The following is a 25613-nucleotide window of genomic DNA, read 5'->3' as shown; positions in this document are numbered from 1 at the left end:
AATATTTGAGGATTTATGGAACAAAGAACACACTAGGGGGGCCAACCACCTTGTCATGAGGGTGGAGGGCGCGCCCACCCCCCTAGGGCGCGCCCCCCTGCCTCGTGGGCCCATGGTGGCCCTCCTCCACTTATTCCTGCACCCATCCTTTTCTTCTTCCTCATCGCAGTACGACCCCAACTATTATTATGGATATCAGCCAGGCCAGCCGTGGCCATAAACCAACTTAGGCCAAAAGCCTAAGCTTTCGGGAGTACGTATTTCTCACCGACGTTACATTTATGTTCACACACATTCATTGCTAGATGTCGGTGCTCATACTTTTTCATTGTATCATCCATGCTAGTTTATTTCCTTTTATGCTTTCTTCTTGTATGTTTAATAAACCTTAAGAAAAACCCCAAAAAATAGTTGTAGCTTTTAATCAGTTTAATTTCCATGCTTGTAGTAGTAATTAAAAAGAAAACCCAAAAATATTTCATGTTCTTCTTTTGCTTGTTGGGAGCTTTCCCGTGTAAATAGTTTTATTTCTTTTCTTTTCTTTGGGGGTCAGTAGGAGAAGACCATGATTAAATTGTTGAAATGGCTCTTATATGCATTATTGTTTATCTGACAAAAGAGCCCATATTGCCTTGTCTTCTCCTATCTATTAAATGCTCGCAGATTCCAGCTTAGTCCAATGCACTTGCACTCTTATTATTATTCACATCGTTCGGTCGTGCAAGTGAAAGGAAATTATGATGATATATGATGGACTGACTGAGATGAGAAAAGCTGGTATGAACTCGACCTCTTTTGTTTTTGTAAATATGATGAGTTCATCGTTCTTCATTCAGCTTGTTATGAATAAACATGTTTGCAATGACAATTAGAGATCATAGTTGCTTGTGCCATGCTTGATTAGCTATGAGTTATAATGGTTTACCTTGCGTGCCAACATGCTATTAAAATGGTTATGATGTGGTATGATAGGGTGGTATCCTCCTCTGAATGATTTAAGTGACTTGACTTGGCACATGTTCACGCATGTAGTTGAAACAAATCAACATAGCCTTCACGATATTTATATTCATGGTGGATTATATCCTACTCATGCTTGCATCCAACGTTTATTAATTTTAATGCATGTACATGGCTGTTGTCGCTCTCTAGTTGGTCGCTTCTCGGTCTTTTGCTAGCCTTCATCTGTACTAAGCGGGAATACTGCTTGTGCATCCAAACTCCTTCAACCCCAAAGTTATTCCACATGAGTCCACTATACCTTCCTATATGCGGTATCTACCCGCCGTTCTAAGTAAATTTGTATGTGCCAAACTCTAGACCTTCAAATAATCATCCTGTTTTGTATGCTCGAATAGCTCATGTATCAACTAGGGCTGCATGTATCTTCCATGTTAGGTGGGTTATTCTCAAGAGGAGTGGACTCCGCTCCTCACTCACGAGATAAATGGCTGGTCACCGGGATGCCCAGTCCCATGCTTTATGCAAACTAAATCAAAATAATTGCAAACAAAACTCCCCCTGGGACCTGATGTATGTTGGAGGCACTTGTTGTTTTGAGCAAGCCATGGATTGATGTTTGTTGGTGGAGGGGGAGTATAAACTTTACCATTCTGTTTGGGAAACGCCTATAATGTGTGTAGCATGGAAGATATCGCCATCTCTTGGTTGTTATGTTGACAATGAAAGTATGCCGCTCAAAATGTTATTCACCTCTATTTCAAAACCAAGCTCTGGCACCTCTACAAATCCCTGCTTCCCTCTGCGAAGGGCCTATCTATTTACTTTTATGTTGAGTCATCACCCTCTTATTACAAAGCACCAGTTGGAGAGCACCATTGTCATTTGCATTCATTACTGTTAATTTATATTAGGTGTGACTATGATTGGATCTCTTTTACCATGAATTACAATGTCTAGTCTGTCCTTGATCTTTAAAGGTGCTCTGCGTTTATGTTTTGCGGTCTCAGAAAGGGCTAGTGAGATACCATCTTGTTATATCATCTTATGATTGCTTCGAGAAAGTGTTGTCATCCGAGATTTATTATTATGGCTTGCTAGTTGATTATGCTATTGATATGGGTAATCATGAGACCTGAGAATTATTGCAAATATGGTTAGTTATAATCTTTGCTGAAAACTTGAATGCTAGCGTGACATATTTATAACAACAAGAGCAAACAGAGTTTGTAAAAGTTTTTCTTTATTTCTTTCAGTTTGTCAACTGAATTGATTGAGGACAAGCAAGGGTTTAAGCTTGGGGGAGTTGATACGTCTCCGTCGTATCTACTTTTCCAAACACTTTTGCCCTTGTTTTGGACTCTAACTTGTATGATTTGAATGGAACTAACCCAGACTGACGTTGTTTTCAGCAGAATTGCCATGATGTTGTTTTATGTGCAGAAAACAAAAGTTCTCGGAATGACCTGAAACTCCACGGAATATCTTACAATAAATAGTAAAAAATCCTCGCCAAAGATGAAGACCAGGGGGGCCACACCCTTGCCACGAGGGTGGGGGGCGCGCCCCCCTAGAGCGCGCCCCTACATCGTGGGCCCCCTGGAGACCTCCCGATTCCAACTCCAACTCTATATAACTGCTTTCGGGGAGAAAAATAGGAGGGAAGAAATCATCGTGTTTTACGATACGGAGCTGCCGCCAAGCCCTAAAACCTCTTGGGAGGGCTGATCTGGAGTCCGTTCGGGGCTTCGGAGAGGGGGATTCGTCGCCGTCGTCATCATCAACCATCCTCCATCACCAATTTCATGATGCTCACTGCCATGCATGAGTAATTCCATCGTAGGCTTGCTGGACGGTGATGGGTTGGATGAGATTTATCATGTAATCGAGTTAGTTTTGTTAGGGTTTGATCCCTAGTATCCACTATGTTCTGAGATTGATGTTGCTATGACTTTGCTATGCTTAATGCTTGTCACTAGGGCCCGAGTGCCATGATTTCAAATCTGAACCTATTATGTTTTCATCAATATATGAGAGTTCTTGATCCTATCTTGCAAGTCTATAGTCACCTATTATGTGTTATGATCCGTTAACCCCGAAGTGACAATAATCGGGATACTTACCGGTGATGACCGTAGTTTGAGGAGTTCATGTATTCACTATGTGCTAATGCTTTGTTCCGGTTCTCTATTAAAAGGAGGCCTTAATATCCCTTAGTTTCCATTAGGACTCCGCTGCCACAGGAGGGTAGGACAAAAGATGTCATGCAAGTTCTTTTCCATAAGCACGTATGACTATATTCGGAATACATGCCTACATTACATTGATGAATTGGAGCTAGTTCTGTGTCACCCTATGTTATGACTGTTACATGATCAACCACATCCGGCATAATTATCCATCATTGATCCAATGCCTACGAGCTTTCCATATACTGGTTTACGCTTATTTACCGTTGCTATTGTTACAACCACTACATAATACCAAAAATATTACTTTGCTTTCATTATTCTTTTGTTACCGTTACCATCACTATCATATTACTTTGCTACTAAACACTTTGCTGCAGATACTAAGTTTCCAGGTGTGGTTGAATTGACAACTCAGCTGCTAATACTTGAGAATATTCTTTGGCTCCCCTTGTGTCGAATCAATAAATTTGGGTTGAATACTCTACCCTCGAAAGCTGTTGCGATCCCCTATACTTGTGGGTTATCAGAGTTGCATAATCTCATAGTTATAGGAACATGTATAAGTCATGAAGAAAGCAATAGCAACATACTAAACGATCGAGTGCTAAGCTAACGGAATGGGTTAAGTCAATCACATCATTCTCCTAATGATGTGATCCCGTTAATCAAATGACAACTCATGTCAATGGCTAGGAAACATAACCATCTTTGATCAACAAGCTAGTCAAGTAGAGGCATACTAGTGACACTCTGTTTGTCTATGTATTCACACAAGTATTATGTTTCCGGTTAATACAATTCTAGCATGAATAATAAACATTTACCATGATATAAGGAAATAAATAATAACTTTATTACTGCCTCTAGGGCATATTTCCTTCAGTCTCCCACTTGCACTAGAGTCAATAATCTAGATTACACAGTAATATAGTAATGATTCTAACACCCATGGAGCCTTGGTGTTGATCATGTTTTGCTCGTGGAAGAGGCTTAGTCAACGGGTCTGCAACATTCAGATCCGTGTGTATCTTGCAAATTTCTATGTCTCCCACCTGGACTAGATCCCGCATGGAATTGAAGCGTCTCTTGATGTGCTTGGATCTCTTGTGAAATCTGGATTCCTTCGCCAAGGCAATTGCACCAGTATTGTCAAAAAAGATTTTCATTGGACCCGATGCACTAGGTATGACACCTAGATCGGATATGAACTCATTCATCCAGACTCCTTCATTTGCTGCTTCCGAAGCAGCTATGTACTCCGCTTCACACGTAGATCCCGCCATGACGCTTTGTTTAGAACTGCACCAACTGACAGCTCCACCGTTCAATGTAAACACGTATCCGGTTTGCGATTTAGAATCATCCGGATCGGTGTCAAAGCTTGCATCGACGTAACCATTTACGATTAGCTCTTTGTCACCTCCATAAACGAGAAACATATCATTAGTCCTTTTCAGGTATTTCAGGATGTTCTTGACCGCCGTCCAGTGATCCACTCCTGGATTACTTTGGTACCTCCCTGCTAAACTTATAGCAAGGAACACATCAGGTCTGGTACACAGCATTGCATACATGATAGAGCCTATGGCTGAAGCATAGGGAACATCTTTCATCTTCTCTCTATCTTCTGCAGTGGTCGGGCATTGAGTCTTACTCAACTTCACACCTTGTAACACAGGCAAGAACCCTTTCTTTGCTTGATCCATTTTGAACTTCTTCAAAACTTTGTCAAGGTATGTGCTTTGTGAAAGTCCAATTAAGCGTCTTGATCTATCTCTATAGATCTTGATGCCCAATATATAAGCAGCTTCACCGAGGTCTTTCATTGAAAAACTCTTATTCAAGTATCCCTTTATGCTATCCAGAAATTCTATATCATTTCCAATCAACAATATGTCATCCACATATAATATCAGAAATGCTATAGAACTCCCACTCACTTTCTTGTAAATACAGGCTTCTCCAAAAGTCTATATAAAACCAAATGCTTTGATCACACTATCAAAAAATTTATTCCAACTCCGAGAGGCTTGCACTAGTCCATAAATGGATCACTGGAGCTTGCACACTTTGTTAGCTCCCTTTGGATTGACAAAACCTTCTGGTTGCATCATATACAACTCTTCTTCCAGAAATCCATTAAGGAATGCAGTTTTGACATCCATTTTCCAAATTTCATAATCATAAAATGCGGCAATTGATAACATGATTCGGACAGACTTAAGCATCGCTACGGGTGAGAAAGTCTCATCGTTGTCAATCCCTTGAACTTGTCGAAAACCTTTTGCAACAAGTCGAACTTTATAGACAGTAACATTACCGTCAGCGTCAGTCTTCTTCTTGAAGATCCATTTATTCTCAATGGCTTGCCGATCATTGGGCAAGTCAACCAAAGTCAACACTTTGTTCTCATACATGGATCCCATCTCAGATTTCATGGCCTCAAGCCATTTGCGGAATCTGGGCTCACCATTGCTTCTTCATAGTTTGTAGGTTCGTCATGGTCTAGTAACATAACCTCCAGAACAGGATTACCGTACCACTCTAGTGCGGATCTTACTCTGGTTGACCTGCGAGGTTCAGTAACAACTTGATCTGAAGTTCCATGATCATCATCATTAACTTCCTCACTAATTAGTGTAGGCGTCACAGGAACCGGTTTCTGTGATGAACTACTTTCCAATAAGGGAGCAGGTATAGTTACCTCATCAAGTTCTACTTTCCTCCCACTCACTTCTTTCGAGAGAAACTCCTTCTCTAGAAAGGATCCATTCTTAGCAACGAATGTCTTGCCTTCGGATCTGTGATAGAAGGTGTCCCTAACAGTCTCCTTTGGGTATCCTACGAAGACACATTTCTCTGATTTGGGTTCGAGCTTATCAGGTTGAAGCTTTTTCACATAAGCATCGCAGCCCCAAACTTTAAGAAACGACAACTTTGGTTTCTTGCCAAACCACAGTTCATAAGGCGTCGTCTCAACGGATTTCGATGGTGCCCTATTTAACGTGAATGCAGCCGTCTCTAAAGCATAACCCCAAAACGATAGCGGTAAATCAGTAAGAGACATCATAGATCGCACCATATCTACTAAAGTACGATTACGACGTTCGGACACACCATTACGCTGTGGTGTTCGGGGTGGTGTGAGTTGCGAAACTATTCCGCATTGTTTCAAATGTAGACCAAACTCGTAACTCAAATATTCTCCTCCACGATCTGATCGTAGAAACTTTATTTTCTTGTTACAATGATTTTCAACTTCACTCTGAAATTCTTTGAACTTTTCAAATGTTTCAGACTTATGTTTCATTAAGTAGATATACCCATATCTGCTCAAATCATCTGTGAAGGTGAGAAAATAACGATATCCGCCATGAGCTTCAATATTCATCGGACCACATACATCTGTATGTATGATTTCCAAAAAATCTTTTGCTCTCTCCATAGTTCCGGAGAACGACGTTTTAGTCATCTTGCCCATGAGGCACGGTTCGCAAGTACCAAGTGATTCATAATCAAGTGGTTCCAAAAGTCCATCAGTATGAAGTTTCTTCATGCGCTTTACACCGATATGACCTAAACGGCAGTGCCACAAATAAGTTGCACTATTATTATCAACTCTGCATCTTTTGGCTTCAACATTATGTATATTTGTATCACTACTATCGAGATTCATCAAAAATAGACCACTCTTTAAGGGTGCATGACCATAAAAGATATTACTCATATAAATAGAACAACCATTATTCTCTGATTTAAATGAATAACCGTCTCACATCAAACAAGATCCAGATATAATGTTCATGCTCAATGCTGGCACCAAATAACAATTATTTAGGTCTAATACTAATCCCGAAGGTAGATGTAGAGGTAGCGTGTCGACGGCGATCACATCGACTTTGGAACCGTTTCCCACACGCATCGTCACCTCGTCCTTGACCAGTGTTCTCTTAATCCGTAGTCCCTGTTTCGAGTTGCAAATATTAGCAACAGAACCAGTATCAAATACCCAGGTGCTACTGCGAGCTCTAGTAAGGTAAATATCAATAACATGTATATCACATATACCTTTGTTCACCTTGCCATCCTTCTTATCCGGCAAATACTTGGGGCAGCTCCGCTTCTAGTGACCAGTCTACTTGCAGTAGAAGCACCCAGTCTCAGGCTTAGGTCCAGACTTGGGTTTCTTCTCTTGAGCAGCAACTTGCTTGCTGTTTTTCTTGAAGTTCCCCTTCTTCTTCCCTTTGCCCTTTTTCTTCAAACTGGTGGTCTTATTGACCATCAACACTTGACGCTCCTTCTTGATTTCTACCTCTGCAGCCTTTAGCATTGCGAAGAGCTCGGGAATCGTCTTATCCATCCCTTGCATGTTATAGTTCATCACGAAGCTCTTGTAGCTTGAAGAATTATGTCAATGACGCTATCATCCAGAAGATTAACTCCCAGTTGAATCAAGTGATTGCAGTACCCAGACATCTTGAGTATATGCTCACTAACAGAACTATTCTCCTCCATCTTGCAGCTGTAGAACTTATTGAAGACTTCATATCTCTCAATTCGGGCATTCTTTTGAAATATTAACTTCAATTCCTGAAACATCTCATATGCTCTATGATGTTCAAAACGCCGTTGAAGTCCCGGTTCTAAGCCGTAAAGCATGGCACACTAAACTATCAAGTAGTCGTCAACACGTGACTGCCAGGCATTCACAATATCTGCAGTTGCTGGCGCAGGTGGTATACCTAGCGGTGCTTCCAGGACGTAACTCTTCTCTGCAGCAATGAGGATAATCCTCAACTTATGGACCCAGTCCGTGTAATTGCTACCATCATCTTTCAACTTTGCTTTCTCAAGGAACGCATTAAAATTCAATGGAACAACAACATGGGCCATCTATCTACAATCAACATAGACAAGCAAGATACTATCAGGTACTAAGTTCATGATAAATTTAAGTTCAATTAATCATATTACTTAAGAACTCCCACTAAGATAGACATCCCTCTAATCCTCTAAGTGATCACGTGATCCAAATCAACTAAACTATAACCGATCATCACATGAAATGGAGTAGCTTTCAATGGTGAACATCACTATGTTGATCATATCTACTATATGATTCACGCTCGATCTTTCGGTCTCAGTGTTCCGAGGCCATATCTGCATATGCTAGGCTCGTCAAGTTTAACCTGAGTATTCTGCGTGTGCAAAACTGGCTTGCACCCGTTGTAGATGGACGTATAGCTTATCACACCCGATCATCACGTGGTGTCTGGGCACGACGAACTTTGGCAACTATGCATACTCAGGGAGAACACTTTTATCTTGAAATTTAGTGAGAGATCATCTTATAATGCTACCATCAATCAAAGCAAGATAAGATGCATAAAAGATAAACATCACATGCAATCAATATAAGTGATATGATATGTCCATCATCATCTTGTGCTCGTGATCTCCATCTCGCACCGTCATGATCACCATCGTCACCGTCGCGACACCTTGATCTCCATCGTAGCATCGTTGTTGTCTCGCCAATCTTATGCTTCTACGACTATCGCTACCGCTTAGTGATAAAGTAAAGCATTACAGGGCGATTGCATTGCATACAATAAAGAGACAACCATATGGCTCCTGCCAGTTGCCGATAACTCGGTTACAAAACATGATCATCTCATACAATAAAATTTAGCATCATGTCTTGACCATATCACATCACAACATGCCCTGCAAAAACAAGTTAGACGTCCTCTACTTTGTTGTTGCAAGTTTTACGTGGCTGCTACTGGGCTTAGCAAGAACTGTTCTTACCTACGCATCAAAACCACAACGATAGTTTATCAAGTTGGTGCTGTTTTAACCTTCGCAAGGACCGGGCGTAGCCACACTCGGTTCAACTAAAGTTGGAGAAACTGACACCCGCCAGCCACCTGTGTGCAAAGCACGTCGGTAGAATCAGTCTCGCGTAAGCGTATGCGTAATGTCGGTCCGGACCGCTTCATCCAAAAATACCGCCGAACCAAAGTATGAAATGCTGGTGAGCAATATGACTTATATCGTCCACAACTCACTTGTGTTCTACTTGTGCATATGAGATCTACGCATAAAACCAGGCTCGGATGCCACTGTTGGGGAACGTAGTAATTTCAAAAAAATTCCTACGCACACGCAAGATCATGGTGATGCATAGCAACGAGAGGGGAGAGTGTTGTCCACGTACCCTCGTAGACCGAAAGCGAAAGCGTTAGCACAACGCGGTTGATGTAGTCGTACGTCTTCACGATCCGACCGATCAAGTACCGAACGCACGGCACCTCCGAGTTCAGCACACGTTCAGCCCGATGACGTCCCTCGAACTCCGATCTAGCCGAGTGTTGAGGGAGAGATTCGTCAGCACGACGGTGTGGTGACGATTATGATGTTCTACCGATGCAGGGCTTCGCCTAAGCACCGCTACAGTATTATCGAGGTGGACTATGGTGGAGGGGGCACTACACACGGCTAAAAGATCAAACGATCAATTGTTGTGTCTCTAGGGTGCCCCCTGCCCCCGTATATAAAGGAGCAAGGGGGGAGGTGCGGCCGGCTGATACGTCTCCGTCGTATCTATAATTTTTGATTGTTCCATGCCAATATTATTCAACTTTCATATACTTTTGGCAACTTTTTATACTATTTTTGGGACTAACATATTGATCCAGTGCCCAGTGCCAGTTCCTGTTCGTTGCATGTTTTTTTGTTTCGCAGAATATCCATATCAAACGGAGTCCAAACGGGATAAAAATTGACGGAGTTTTTTTTGGAATATATATGATTTTTGGGAAGAAAAATCCACGCGAGACGGTGCCCGAGGTGGCCACGAGGCAGGGGGCGCGCCCCTGACCCTCGTGGGCCACCCGTAAAGCGGTTGGTGCCCTTCTTTCGCCGCAAGAAAGCTAATATCCGGATAGAGATCGTGTTAAAATTTCAGCCCAATCGGAGTTACGGTTCTCCGGGAATATAAGAAACGGTGAAATGGAAGAATCTGGGGACGCAGAAACAGAGAGAGACAGAGAGACAGATCCAATCTCGGAGGGGCTCTCGCCCCTCCCGTGCCATGGAGGCCATGGACCATACGGGAAATCCTTCTCCCATCTAGTGAGGAGGTCAAGGAAGAAGAAGAAGGAGGGGGGCTCTCTCCCCCTCGCTTCCGGTGGCACCGGAGTGCCATCAGGGGCCATCATCATCACCGCGATCTACACCAACACCTCCGCCATCTTCACCAACATCTCCATCACCTTCCCCCCTCTATCTACAATGGTACACTCTCCCGCAACCCGCTGTACCCTCTACTTGAACATGGTGCTTTATGCTTCATATTATTAGCCAATGATGTGTTGCCATCCTATGATGTCTGAGTAGATTTTCATTGTCCTATCGGTGGTTGATGAATTGCTATGATTGATTTAATTCGCTTGTGGTTATGTTGCTGTCCTTTGGTTCCCATCATATGATTGCGCACGTGGATCACACCCTAGGGTTAGTTGTATGTTGATAGGACTATGTATTGGAGGGCAAGAGTGACAGAAGCTTCAACCTAGCATAGAAATTGATGCATACGGGATTGAAGGGGGACCAATATATCTTAATGCTATGGTTGGGTTTTACCTTAATGAACGTTAGTAGTTGCGGATGCTTGCTAATAGTTCCAACCATAAGTGCATAGAATTCCAAGTCAGGGATGACATGCTAGCAGTGGCCTCTCCCACATAATACTTGCTATCGGTCTAGTAAAGTAGTCAATTGCTTAGGGGCAATTTCGCAACTCCTACCACCAATTTTCCACACTCTCTATATTTAATTTATTGTTTCTTTATCTAAACAGCCCCTACTTTTTATTTACGTACTCTTTATTATCTTGCAAACCTATCCAACAACACCTACAAAGTACTTCTAGTTTCATACTTGTTCTAGGTAAAGCGAACGTCAAGCGTGCGTAGAGTTGTATCGGTGGTCGATAGAACTTGAGGGAATATTTGTTCTACCTTTAGCTCCTCGTTGGGTTCGACACTCTTACTTATCGAAAATTGTTGCGATCCCCTATACTTGTGGGTTATCAAGACCTTTTTCTGGCGCCGTTGCCGGGGAGCAATAGCGTGAGGTGAATATTCTCGTGTGTGCTTGTTTGCTTTATCACTAAGTAATTTTTATTTGTTGTTCTTTATCTTTAGTTATGGATATGGAACACGAAATACCAAAAAAATTAGGTGTACTTGCTACTCATGGAGATGGGGAACCTCCTAAAACCCTCGATGCTGGTTATGTGAAAAATATTATGTACTACTTTAATAATCCTGAGAAAACATCATTCAATTATGTAATGGAAGTAACGTTGGATCAACGCGAATACTTTAGGGATTACCGCTTGACACAAAACGGGAAACTATTATGGGATCAAATTCATATATTGAATTGGTATGCTAGGCAACTATGGTTGAGATATGATTATACTTGTTGCTCTAGGATGAAGGCTCCACACCTTCCCTTTTTATGCGAATTTAATGATAATAAAACCTTAGCTTATTATGCTAATGGTATATATGATTACTATGATGTGGAACAAATAGAAGAAATTGTTGCTTTTATGGGTGCTTATGAAATTGAATCTATGTTTAAAGAGTTTGAAGATTTTGATGATTCGGTTTATAGACCTGAAAATTTAGCTATCCTGAAATATTGCTATGAGAATTATGAATATAATTACGAAATTAATGCACTTATTGAGAAAGTCTCCGCTGCCAAGAAGAGACTAATATTTTGTAGGAATCTATGGAGGAAGAAGTTGATGAAACTGTGAGCTCATTGGATGAAAAAGATGAGGAAGAGAGCGAAGAACAAAAGGAGGAAGAGCGGATTAGCTACCCGTGCCCACCTTCTAATGAGATTAACTCTTCAACTCATACATTGTTTAATTTCCCTTCGTGCTTGCCGGAGGATGATTGCTATGATGATTGTTATGATCCCGTTGATTCTCTTGAAATAGCCCTTTTTGATGATGCTTGTGGCCAAGATGCCAATATGAATTATTCTTATGGAGATGAACTTGCTATAGTTCCTTATGTTAAACATGAAATTGTTGCTATTGCACCCACACATGATAGTCCTATTATCTTTTTGAATTCTCCAAACTATACTATATCGGAGAAGTTTGCTCTTATTAAGGAATATATTGATGGGTTGCCTTTTACCGTTGCACATGATGATTTTGATGAATATAATATGCATGTGCTTGCTGCTCCTACTTGCAATTATTATGAGAGAGGAACTATATCTCCACCTCTCTTTGTTTCCAATATGATAAAATTGCAAGAAACTGTTTATACTATGCATTGGCCTTTACTTTGTGTGCATGAATTGTTCTTTTATGACATGCCGATGCATAGGAAGAGAGTTAGACTTCGTCATTACATGATATATGTTACCTTGTGCTCACCACTAAATTACAAATCATTGTTAATTAAAATTGGCTTTGATATACCTTGGGATCCGGGTGGATCCATTACTTGAGCACTATATGCCTAGCTTAATGGCTTTAAAAAAAGCGCTGCCAGGGAGACAATCCGGAAGTTTTAGAGAGTCATTTATTTCTGTTGTGTGCTTTTATAAAGTTTAGAAATAAAAATAATGTGCCAAGGTTTGCCTTTAGGATGTTTACATTTGCTTGATGGTTTGTACGGTGCAGGACAGAAACTTTGGCTGTAGTGCGCGATTTTACATTTTTTTGCTGGAATGTCAAATGGTTCTGATTCTTTTTGCACTGTCTTCCTATACAAATTGTTTATTTTTCCTAATTTTGGCAGAATTTTTCAATTATCAGAAGTATGGTGAATGTTCAGATTATTACAGACTGTTCTGTTTTAGACAGATTCTATTTTTGATGCATAGTTTGCTTGTTTTGATGAAATTATCGATTCATATCAGTGGGTTAAGCCATGAAAAAGTTATATTACAGTAGACACAATGCAAAAACAAAATATGAATTGGTTTGCAACAGTACTTAGAGTAGTGATTTGCTTTATTATACTAACGGATCTTATCGTGTTTTCTGTTGAAGTTTTGTGTGGATGAAGTGTTCGATGATCAAGAAGGTCTCGATGTGAGAAGAAGGAAGAGAGGCAAGAGCTCAATCTTGGGGATGCCCGAGGCACCCCAAGTAAATATTCAAGGAGACTCAAGCATCTAAGCTTGGGGATGCCCCCGAAGGCACCCCCTATTTCTTCAACAAGTATCGGTATGTTTTCAGATTCGTTTCGTTCATGCGATATGTGCAACCTTGGAGCGTCTTTTGCATTTAGTTTTCATTTTTCTTTTATGCACCATGCTAGTATGAGATAGTCCTTGGTTGATTTATAGAATGCTCTTTGCACTTCACTTATATCTTTTGAGTATGGCTTTATAGAATGCTTCATGTGCTTCACTTATATCATTTGAAGTTTGGATTGCCTGTTTCTCTTTACATAGACAACCGCCATTTGTAGAATGCTCTTTTGCTTCACTTATATTTTTTAGAGCGTGGGCACATCTTTTGTAGAAAGAATTAAACTCTCTTGCTTCACTTATATCTATTTAGAGAGATGACAGGAATTGGTCATTCACATGGTTAGTCATAAAATCCTACATAAAACTTGTAGATCACTGAATATGATATGTTTGATTCCTTGCAATAGTTTTGCGATATAAAGATGGTGATATTAGAGTCATGCTAGTGGGTGGTTGTGAATTGTAGAAATACTTGTGTTGAGGTTTGTGATTCCTGTAGCATGCACGTATGGTGAACCGTTATGTAACGAAGTTGGAGCATGAGGTATTTATTGATTGTCTTCCTTATGAGTGGCGGTCGGGGATGAGCGATGGTCTTTTCCTACCAATCTACCACCCTAGGAGCATGTGCGTAGTACTTTGTTTCGATGACTAATAGATTTTTGCAATAAGTATATGAGTTCTTTATGACTAATGTTGAGTCCATGGATTATACGCACTCTCACCCTTCCATCATTGCTAGCCTCTCTAGTACCGCGCAACTTTCGCCGGTACCATAAACCCATCATATACCTTCCTCAAAACAGCCACCATACCTACCTATCGTGGCATTTCCATAGCCATTCCGAGATATATTGCCATGCAACTTTCATCGTCATCATATACATGACTTGAGCATTCATTGTCATATTGCTTTGCATGATCGTAAGATAGCTAGCATGATGTTTTCATGGCTTGTCCATTTTTTGATGTCATTGCTACGCTAGATCATTGCACATCCCGGTACATCGCCGAAGGCATTCATATAGAGTCATATCTTTATTCTAGATATCGAGTTGTAATATTGAGTTGTAAGTAAATAAAAGTGTGATGATCATCATTATTAGAACAGTGTCCCATGTGAGGTTATGAAAATAAAAGTGGACAAAGAAGCGCCCCCCCCCAAAAAGAGAGAGAGGCCAAAGAAGCCTACAAAAAAAGAAAAAAAGAGAGAAAAAGAGAGAAGGGGCAATGTTACTATCCTTTTACCAAACTTGTGCTTCAAAGTAGCACCATGTTCTTCTTATAGAGAGTCTCTTGAGTTATCACTTTCATATACTAGTGTGAATTTTAATTATAGAACTTGACTTGTATATTCCAACGATGGGCCTCCTCAAATGCCCTAGGTCTTCATGAGCAAGCAAGTTGGATGCACACCCACTTAGTTTCAATTTGAGCTTTCATATACTTATAGCTCTAGTGCATCCGTTGCATGGCAATCCCTACTCACTCACATTGATATCTATTGATGGGCATCTCCATAGCCCGTTGATACGCCTAATTGATGTGAGACTATCTTCTCCTTTTTGTCTTCTCCACCATCATATTCTATTCCACCTATAGTGCTATGTCCATGGCTCACACTCATGTATTGCGTGAAAATTGAAAAGGTTTGAGAACATAGACAGACTATAAAGGTTTGAAACAATTGCTTGGCTTGTCATCGGGGTTGTGCATGATGTGATTATTTTGTGTGAAGAAGATGGAGCATAGCCAGACTATATGATTTTGTAGGGATAACTTTCTTTGGCCATGTTATGTTGAAAAGACATGATTTCTTTATTAGTAGGCTTGAAGTATTATTGTTTTTATGATAAATGATAGACTATTGCTTTGAATCACTCGGGTATTAATATTCATGCCATGATTAGACATATGATCAAGATTATGCTAGGTAGCATTCCACATCAAAAATTATTTTTTTATCATTTACCTACTCGAGGACGAGCAGGAATTAAGCTTGGGGATGCTGATACGTCTCCGTCGTATCTATAATTTTTTTATTGTTCCATGCCAATATTATTCAACTTTCATATACTTTTGGCAACTTTTTATACTATTTTTGGGACTAACATATTGATCCAGTGCCCAGTGCCAGTTCCTCTTTGTTGCATGTTTTTTTGTTTTGTGGAATATCCATATCAAACGGAGTCCAAACGGGATAAAAATTGACGGAGATTTTTTTTGGAATATATATGGTTTTTGGGAAGAAAAATCCACGCGAGACGGTGCCTGAGGTGGCCACGAGGCAGGGGGCGCGCCTGCCCCTTATGGGCGCACCCCTGACCCTCGTGGGCCACCCGTAAGGCGGTTGATGCCCTTCTTTCGCCGCAAGAAAGCTAATATCCGTATAGAGATCGTGTTAAAATTTCAGCCCAATCGGAGTTACGGATCTCCGGAAATATAAAAATGGTGAAAGGGAAGAATCTGGGGACGCAGAGACAGAGAGAGATAGAGAGACATATCCAATCTCGGAGGGCTCTCGCCCCTCCCGTGCCATGGAGGCCATGGACCAGAGGGGAAACCCTTCTCCCATCTAGGGAGGAGGTCAAGGAAGAAGAAGAAGGAGGTGGGCTCTCTCCTCCTCGCTTCCGGTGGCACCGGAGTGCCAACGGGGGCCATCATCATCACCGCGATCTACACCAACACCTCCGCCATCTTCACCAACATCTCCATCACCTTCCCCCCTCTATCTACAGCGGTCCACTCTCCCGCAACCCGATGTACCCTCTACTTGAACATGGTGTTTTATGCTTCATATTATTATCCAATGATGTGTTGCCATCCTATGATGTCTGAGTAGATTTTCGTTGTCCTATCGGTGGCCTCTCCCACATAATACTTGCTATCAGTCTAGTAAAGTAGTCAATTGCTTAGGGGCAATTTGGCAACTCTTAACGCCACTTTTTCACACTCGCTATATTTACTTTATTGTTTCTTTATCTAAACAACCCCTTCTTTTTATTTATGTACTCTTTATTATCTTGCAAACCTATCCAACAACACCTACAAAGTACTTCTAGTTTCATACTTGTTCTAGGTAAAGCGAACGTCAAGCGTGCGTAGAGTTGTATCGATGGTCGATAGAACTTGAGGGAATATTTGTTCTACCTTTAGCTCCTCATTGGGTTCGACACTCTTACTTATCGAAAACTGTTGCGATCCCCTATAATTGTGGGTTATCACCGGCCAGGAGGAGGCGCGCCAGGAGGAGTCCTACTCCCACCAGGAGTAGTCCCTTTTCCTTGTTGGATTAGGAGTGGAGGGGGAAAGAGGAGGGAGAGAGGAAGGAAAGGGGGGCGCCACCCCCCTCTCCTTGTCCTATTCGGACTAGGGGAGGGGCACGCCCTGCCCTGGCCGCCTCTCCTCTTCTCCACAAAGGCCCACTATGGCCCATTAAGCCCCCGGGGGGTTCCGGTAACCCCTCGGTACTCTCGTAAAATCCCGATTTCACCCGGAACACTTCTGATATGCAAATATAGGCTTCCAATATATCAATCTTCATGTCTCGACCATTTAGAGACTCCTCGTCATGTCCGTGATCACATCTGGGACTCCGAACAACCTTCGGTACATCAAAACTCATAAACTCATAATATAACCGTCATCGAAACTTTAAGCGTGCGGACCCTACGGGTTCGAGAACTATGTAGACATGACCGAGACACGTCTCCGGTCAATAACCAATAGCGGAACCTGGATACTCATATTGGCTCCCACATATTCTACGAAGATCTTTATCGGTCAGACCGCATAACAACATACGTTGTTCCCTTTGTCATCGGTATGTTACTTGCCCGAGATTCGATTGTCGGTATCTCAATACCTAGTTCAATCTCGTTACCGGCAAGTCTCTTTACTCGTTCCGTAATACATCATCCCGCAACTAACTCATTAGTTGCAATGCTTGCAAGGCTTAAGTGATGTGCATTACCAAGTGGGTCCAGAGATACCTCTCCGACAATCGAAGTGACAAATCCTAATCTCGAAATACGCCAACCCAACAAGTACCTTCGGAGACACCTGTAGAGCACCTTTATAATCACCCAGTTACGTTGTGACGTTTGGTAGCACACAAAGTGTTCCTCCGGTAAACGGGAGTTGCATAATCTCATAGTTATAGGAACATGTATAAGTCATGAAGAAAGCAATAGCAACATACTAAACGATCGAGTGCTAAGCTAACGGAATGGGTCAAGTCAATCACATCATTCTCCTAATGATGTGACCCCGTTAATCAAATGACAACTCATGTCAATGATAGGAAACATAACCATCTTTGATCAACGAGCTAGTCAAGTAGAGGCATACTAGTGACACTCTGTTTGTCTATGTATTCACACAAGTATTATGTTTCCGGTTAATTCAATTCTCGCCTGAATAATAAACATTTATCATGATATAAGGAAATAAATAATAACTTTATTATTGCCTCTAGGGCATATTTCCTTCACTCATCACTCCTCATCGAGCTGGCCTGGAGCGGCGAGTTGCTAAACCACACGCCGGCTTGGGACGGCAATTGGCTCTGTCGGACTAGGCGAGGGAGATGGAGCAGCGAGATGCCTCGCTCGTATCCGGCGGGCTCGGTGGTCCACCCAGCCGGCTTGTATGCTAGAGAACTGCTTTTCAGAAGCCAATGGAAGAGTGGAGAAATTGATGAAGAAGGAGATGGGGGAGCGGCGGAGGGGTGCAATTCTTGCCCGGTGTCTGACCTCCTTTAAATAGTGGGCAGACGGGAGGAGCTCAGATGACATTGCGTTTAATGCCGGCCCGCTCATGAACGGACGTGTAGCCAAAGTAGGTTTCTCGCCTTCATGGGGTTTAATGGAGGCATATGAATACGATGAGGATGCGTGTTCAGCCGGACGTGCAGTAGCAACGCCCTCGCCGGCGCGCCGCTTCAATGGCGGAGGTAGTGAGAGGCCGCGTCCGCCCCGAGCCGCCTTTAATGTGGAGTGGTGCGCTCTACAGCGGCATGAATGCGGGCAGCTTGCGCCGGGTGGGAAGTGAGGGCAGGAGGAGAGGGGTTTTTATGGGCCAGAACGGTCAGAAGCGGGCTTGAGATCGGTCCGGACTCCGGAAACCTCCCCCACTTTTGCCTCCGGTCTACGGATGAAAACGCATCCGAACCGTGTCACGGACCAATACATGACCGCATTGGATGGCTTCCGCGGTCCAGACGATTGCGGAAGGTTTGAGGATCGGTGTTGAAATGCCCTTAGCGTTCTTTTATGAGAGAAATAATAGCATGCAGATATAAAAGAAAAAGAGCGAATGCTTTACGTTCTCCTGGCGTTTATCTACTGTTACCCCAGCTCATCAGGGTTCAGTCCTGATACTCGCATTATTCTTGAATTTATTTCAGAATTTTCAGCGATGCGCTTTCAGTGGGAGGAGACGTTTTCGTCGACGACGAGGCGCCTACAATGACTTTGTAAATCTCAAAATGATATGCCGGCTCAGTCTCTCAGAGATGTTCATAGGGGTGAGATATGCTGTCTGAGTTCATAGAGATGAGACGTTTGTGTCTGTACTGATGTTAAAAAAAGGCATCCGTTATTAAACCCCGGAGGCGACATAAACCTGCACGATTCATTATGCAAGGGGAACAAGTTCAGAAAAAAAGGAGCAAGAAAACCACCAACCGCACGCCGGCGTGCGTGCGTCGGAGAGCCGGAGACCCAACCATCTTCCTCCCCACGCGTTAATGAACTCTCGCCTTAAATCCCCTCACAACCGTCTTCCTCGCCATCCCGGAACGAAAAGCACCAAATCCAGCTATAAAGTCCGCCCCTCCCCACCCCCAATCCCACAACAGCAAACCAAACCCCCTAAGACCAAAAAAGGCCCCAGCAACTCCAGCGCGTGGAGTTGAATCTGAGTTTACTTTGAGAGATTTGATTGATTCAATCAGTCGAGATGGCGCAGGCGATCGAGGCTCAGAGGGAAGGCGCGGAGGTGTATCACGGCGCGGCGCTGTGCGCGGAGAAGGCGGTGGAGCTGCTGGCCGAGACCAACATGCCGCTGGGCCTGCTGCCGCTGGCGGACATCGAGGAGGTGGGCTACAACCGCGCCACCGGCTTCGTGTGGCTGCGCCAGAAGAAGGCGCTCACGCACACCTTCAAGCAGATCGGGCGGCAGGTCTCGTACGGCACCGAGGTGACGGCCTTCGTCGAGGACCGCAAGATGAAGCGCATGACCGGGGTCAAGAGCAAGGAGCTCCTCATCTGGATCACCCTCTGCGACATGTACATCGACAAGGATGACCCCTCCAAGATCACCTTCAAGACGCCCACCGGGCTCGGCAGGACCTTCCCCGTCTCCGCCTTCGGGAAAGAGGACTGCAAGGAGGCCGCGGTGGCCAAGTAAGTGAGGACGGACGGCATATACTCCCTCTGTAAACTAATATAAAAGCATTTAAATCACTAAAGTAGTAACCTAAACACTCTTATATTAGTTTACGGAAGGAGTACTCTACAAAGTTGGATGAAGATTGAAGAGTGTTCAAGTTCAATTTATAAGTACCTCGGTCTGGGTTTATTAGCCCTATTGTATTTTGGGTCAACATTTGACCATTGATTTACTTACCAAAAAATAAGTTATACTGTTTATCATAAAATAGTATCATTGAAAGCTTCTTTCGAATAAGAATTCAACAATATAATTTTTGTGACATATAACTTGTATTTTGTTTGTCAATTCTATAGTCTAAATAAGACACAAAATACAAGAGAGACCAACAAACCCGGACGAAGTACAAAATTACGAAGTAATTTATGAATGTAAATCATTATATAATGTGCTATTTAGATGAACACCATTCATTTGAATATTATTACCTCTGTCCTAAATTAGTTGTCTTAGATTTATCTAGATACGAATGTGTTGACATGTTTTAGTGTTAGATATATTTGTATCTAAATAAATCTAAGACAATTTGGAACGGAGGAAGTATCTTTTTTATCTAGGTCCCAAATGGTTATATTATTGATTTATTTTTTACAAGTGCACATTACACATCATTGCTAACATCCATGAATTATTTCATATATTTAGAAATCGGGAAAAAAAAAGAGAGAGTATGGGTTGTACCCGATCCAATTTTTGAAAAAAGGCCTCTTAGGGCATCTTTAATACCGTGCTGCAAAACGCCCGCAAATGTTCAAACCGGCTTGTTCAGATGATTTTTGCCATCCAACATGGTGTCGCATACGTCCGCGGACACATCCACGTGTCCCAATTCCCGCAAACCCGATACAAAGTTAGGGGAGGTTTGCGGGATTCCGGACCTCCTCCACGTAGAACTCCGACAACTTCGGCCGACCCGAAACCCCACTCAGAGCCCATGCATTTGGCCACATCTGCACCGGTTCCGTGACAAACCCCGCATATTCCCACCCTTTTTAGTCAATCGTTATCGCCCTCCACCCTTGTTCCCACCCTTACTCCGCCTAACTGTCACATATATTTGTTCGTACCATTGTCAGAGCTGGAGGAGGATCCATATGTGGTGGCCACCCGGGAGATCAACTCGGCGAACCGCAACATGCGTCGTCGCGTCTAGAGGAGCAATGAGAAAGTGGCTTTGGTGGCCGGCCACCCATCACCTCCTAAGAAGGATAGTGGTCCGGGGTGGGGCAAGGAGCCAAGCGGGCATGTGGTCCGTTGTCGCCACCTCCGATGCACTCGCTGACCTGACCAATGAAGATGCAGCCACTGTTCAACTACGCCGCAGCATAGCTCGGTCAATATCACCCATCCCCGATCACTTCCACAACTTCCGTGCCATGGTACGTCGACCTGAACGCTTCCATCCACTTCCGTGAGTCGACATCAGTGTAACTTATCCGGTTGCGGACGCCAGGCGTGGATCCATTGGGCACCCTCTCTCTATTCACCGATAGGTCTCAACTGGGCATGACACCGGCGGATCACAGAGGGATGTTGGACATCATCCATGACAGATGTGGCTTCAAGGATGGACAAATGGATGATTCCTAGTCGAAGACGTACACGGAGCAGTCGTGTACACTCAACAGTCGGGTATGTACAACAAGCAGCCAGGAACGTACACCCAATAGCCATACTCGTACGCCGAGCAGACGTGCCTTGATCTAGATGATTGGTTGGCCGGTGGCAACCCAAAGAAGATGGGGAGCAGAGAAAGTTTTAATTTGAGGGAGGTTGAATTGTTGCGTGATGCTTGCTTGGCCACTAGTGTCGATCCGTTTTAAGGAATGGAACAAAGGGGCTCAACATTTTGGTCCAATGTACAAGAACTTTGATCCCTACCGTATGGAAGTGGCACGAGACCGTTTGCCAAAGTCGGTCACCTATCATTACACCATCCAAAAGTCTGTGAGCAAGTATTGCGGCCATCTTAATACATTCATAAACCGGTGGCCAACTAGTGCGATAATATCCGAGCAAGTAACACTACTAAGGAAAAATCTAGCAATAGTGCGGGTCAGATGTATATCAGTAGCGCGGGTGGCAACGCTACTGATAAGGCGCCACAGCTAACTTTTATCAGTAGCGCGTTTTGACCCGCGCTACTGCTGACTTACTTAGTAGTAGCGTTCCTTCACAAACGCGCTACTGCTAATAGCAGCAACGCCTCTATAATCGCGCTACTGCTAACTTTTCCTGTATTTTTTATGCAGCATATTGGCGCTGTATTTGTACAGCTTTGGTACAGTAGTCTCATAATATGATTTTATGATCATGATGAGTTATTATATATATACGATAGTCTCTTCACTCACTGATATATATAATAACTCATCATGCTCATATAACAACTGAGCATCATCATCATTAATAATAACTCTTCATCATTATCATAATAAAAAGTCATACTCATCATCATCATAGTCATCTAACAACTTCTACTCGCTATCATAATAACAAGTCATACTCATCATCATCATAGTCATCTAACCAACCCTACTTAATTGTTCTTAGCACATGATCATGAGTATTAGCTAGGACCTACTACCCTCTCTAAGGTAAAATAGTATAAAACAAGATAGCCCCTGACATTTCATTATGGACAATGGAGATTATCTTGTCTCCAATTCTTGCACTTCACACAATGTTGCTTCCAAGTAGCTCCCTATGATTGTTCATACATCTTTTTATTCTTTGATTGTCATGTCTTCATCGGTTTTAGAAATCTGGTATGAACAACAGTGAAGCCTAGGCGGACTTGGCCGTAAGGTAATAACATCAAGGCGACTTTTCGGAAACATCAGATCAGGCACACAATCCTTCGGGATTTTTTGTTCAAAAACATAATAATAACATAGTAGTTAGCAATGTAGTTGAGCTATATAAGAATGTATGCAAAAGATGCACAAATGTTGTAATAGTAAAAAAATCTTACCATGCCATCTCCCTGGATGTTACCGTCGTTCAACACGTGCACTAGTGACACGTATTGACCATAATGTGTAGGAGTTTCATAACTGATATTGTAATTCTCAACATCAATAATAAATGAGATAAGATGATCTTTCTCCACATAAGTTAATTCAGAGCCATCGGTGTAGTAGGTTCTGTCTACCATCTTTCGCACATTTTTTGAAGAATGAAAATATGCTGTCAACTATTTTGAAATAAACAATATAAATTACTTAATAAATATGTTTGAGAAAATCACATAGAGGTAGAAGTGGAAGAGTATCAACAAGGACCCAAATGTCGATATTCTCTTCGTCGATGTCGTCTTCAGGATCACTAAGATCGAAGGCGACAAGCATACCCTCCTGAAAACCATACGCCTTGCACAGTGCCTCCCAATTCGAGCAACCAAAATGCGATACGCTCTCCGTATTGTATAGCTTTACGGCAAAAGCATAACCATGATGGGTCCTGAGGTGAACTATCTTTGTCTCCCTATTCTCATGATCTTTGAAATTTAGCTTCTCCAAGACATAGCGTCTTGCATGGCATGGGATAAGCTAGTCAAATTGTAAAAGACGGAAATTACATGTTGAAAACGCAGAAGTCATGCTTAATTACGAAAAAAGACTTGTCGTCGTTGCGTACTATTTTAACATCGAAGGTCTCGTCGAGCTTAATACTGAAGTGCCGACCGTCTACCAGGTTAGGCCTGTCGCACAGACCCCGGTCGTTGCTGCTGTAGTCGCACTGCGGGATCCTATCGTCATCGTCAGACATTTTCTATTTTCATAATTCAAAGATTAAATATCTAAAATTCAATATATGTACTACAAAAACTAAATTAGATCATTATTATTCATCACGAGTTAACTATCGGTCTGTCGAGTCTTTTCTTAAAAACTCTCAGCTCACGTGATGTATATATCTCAGCTCACGTGGTGTATATATTAGACCGTCCGTGATGATCGCTCCTCCCTTCGTCCCCAAGTGCATTACACCAAAATGTCTAGCACACGGGAACGAGGGAGAAGCGACCCCCACGACAACAGTTGAGATTCTTCCTCTCTGACATTTGCGACCGTTGGTGATGGTCGCTCTTCTCTTTTTTTCCGTGCATTACCAAAAGGTCTATTGATGTCTACTACACAACCTTCTTCTTGTAGACGTTGTTGGGCCTCCAAGTGCAGAGGTTTGTAGGACAGTAGCAAATTTCCCTCGAGTGGATGACCTAAGATTTATCAATCCGTAAGAGGCGTAGGATGAAGATGGTCTCTCTCAAGCAACCCTGCAACCAAATAACAAAGAGTCTCTTGTGTCCCCAACACACCCAATACAATAGTAAATTGTATAGGTGCACTAGTTCGGCGAAGAGATGGTGATACAAGTGGTATATGGATGGTAGATAAAGGTTTTTGTAATCTGAAAATATAAAAACAGAAAGGTAACTAATGATAAAAGTGAGCGTAAACGGTATTGCAATGCGTTGAAACAAGGCCTAGGGTTCATACTTTCACTAGTGCAAGTCCTCTCAACAATAATAACATAATTGGATCACATAACTATCCCTCAACATGCAACAAAGAGTCACTCCAAAGTCACTAATAGCGGAGAAGGAACGAAGAGATTATGGTAGGGTATGAAACCACCTCCAAGTTATTCTTTCCAATCAATCTGTTGGGCCATTCCTATAAGTGTCACAAACAGCCCTAGAGTTCGTACTAGAATAACACCTTAAGACACAAATCAACCAAAACCCTAATGTCACCTAGATACTCCAATGTCACCTCAAGTATCCATGGGTATGATTATACGATATGCATCACACAATCTCAGATTCATCTATTCAACCAACACATAGAACCTCAAAGAGTGCCCCAAAGTTTCTACCGGAGAGTCAAGACGAAAAGTGTGCCAACCCCTATGCATAGATTCATGGGCGGAACCCGCAAGTTGATCACCAAAACACACATCAAGTGGATCAATAGAATACCCCATTGTCACCACGGGTATCCCACGCAAGACATACATCAAGTGTTCTCAAATCCTTAAAGACTCAATCCGATAAGATAACTTCAAAGGGAAAACTCAATCCATCACAAGAGAGTAGAGGGGGAGAAACATAATAAGATCCAACTATAATAGCAAAGCTCGCGATACATCAAGATCATATCACCTCAAGAACACGAGAGAGAGAGAGAGAGAGATCAAACACATAGCTATTGGTACATACCCTCAGCCCCGAGGGAGAACTACTCCCTCCTCGTCATGGAGAGCGCCGGGATGATGAAGATGGCCACCGGAGAGGGATTCCCCCCTCCGGCAGGGTGCCGGAACGGGTCTAGATTGGTTTTCGGTGGCTACGGAGACTTCTGGCGGCGGAACTCCCGATCTATTGTGCTCTCCGAAGTTTTTAGGGTATATGGGTATATATGGGAGGAAGAAGTACGTCGGTGGACCTCCGGCTATCCACGAGGCAGGTGGGCGCGCCCAGGGGGGTGGGCGCGCCCCCACCCTCGTGGGCAGCCCGGGACTCTGCTGGTTCAACTCCGATACTCCGTGGGCTTCTTCTGCTCCAAAAATAAGTTCCGTGAAGTTTCAGGTCAATTGAACTCCGTTTGATTTTCCTTTTCTACGATACTCTAAAACAAGGAAAAACAGAATCTGGGACTGGGCTCTGGGTTAATAGGTTAGTCCCAAAAATCATATAAAATAGCA

General features: G+C 42.7%; 1 protein-coding gene across 1 annotated transcript; it reads left to right on the top strand.

The window, feature by feature from the left end:
* Window positions 1-19138: 19138 nt before the first annotated feature.
* On the top strand, window positions 19139-20131 carry LOC125543219 (uncharacterized). The gene has a single exon (XM_048706489.2). The coding sequence runs from the start codon at window positions 19413-19415 to the stop codon at window positions 19860-19862; it is 450 nt and encodes a 149-aa protein (XP_048562446.1). The 5' UTR covers window positions 19139-19412; the 3' UTR covers window positions 19863-20131.
* Window positions 20132-25613: the final 5482 nt, after the last annotated feature.

The sequence above is a fragment of the Triticum urartu genome, chromosome 3A (genome assembly GCF_056163025.1).
Source record: "Triticum urartu cultivar PI428250 chromosome 3A, HENAU_Tu73, whole genome shotgun sequence".
Lineage (NCBI taxonomy): Eukaryota > Viridiplantae > Streptophyta > Magnoliopsida > Poales > Poaceae > Triticum > Triticum urartu.
This window is presented reverse-complemented; position numbering and strand designations above follow the sequence as displayed.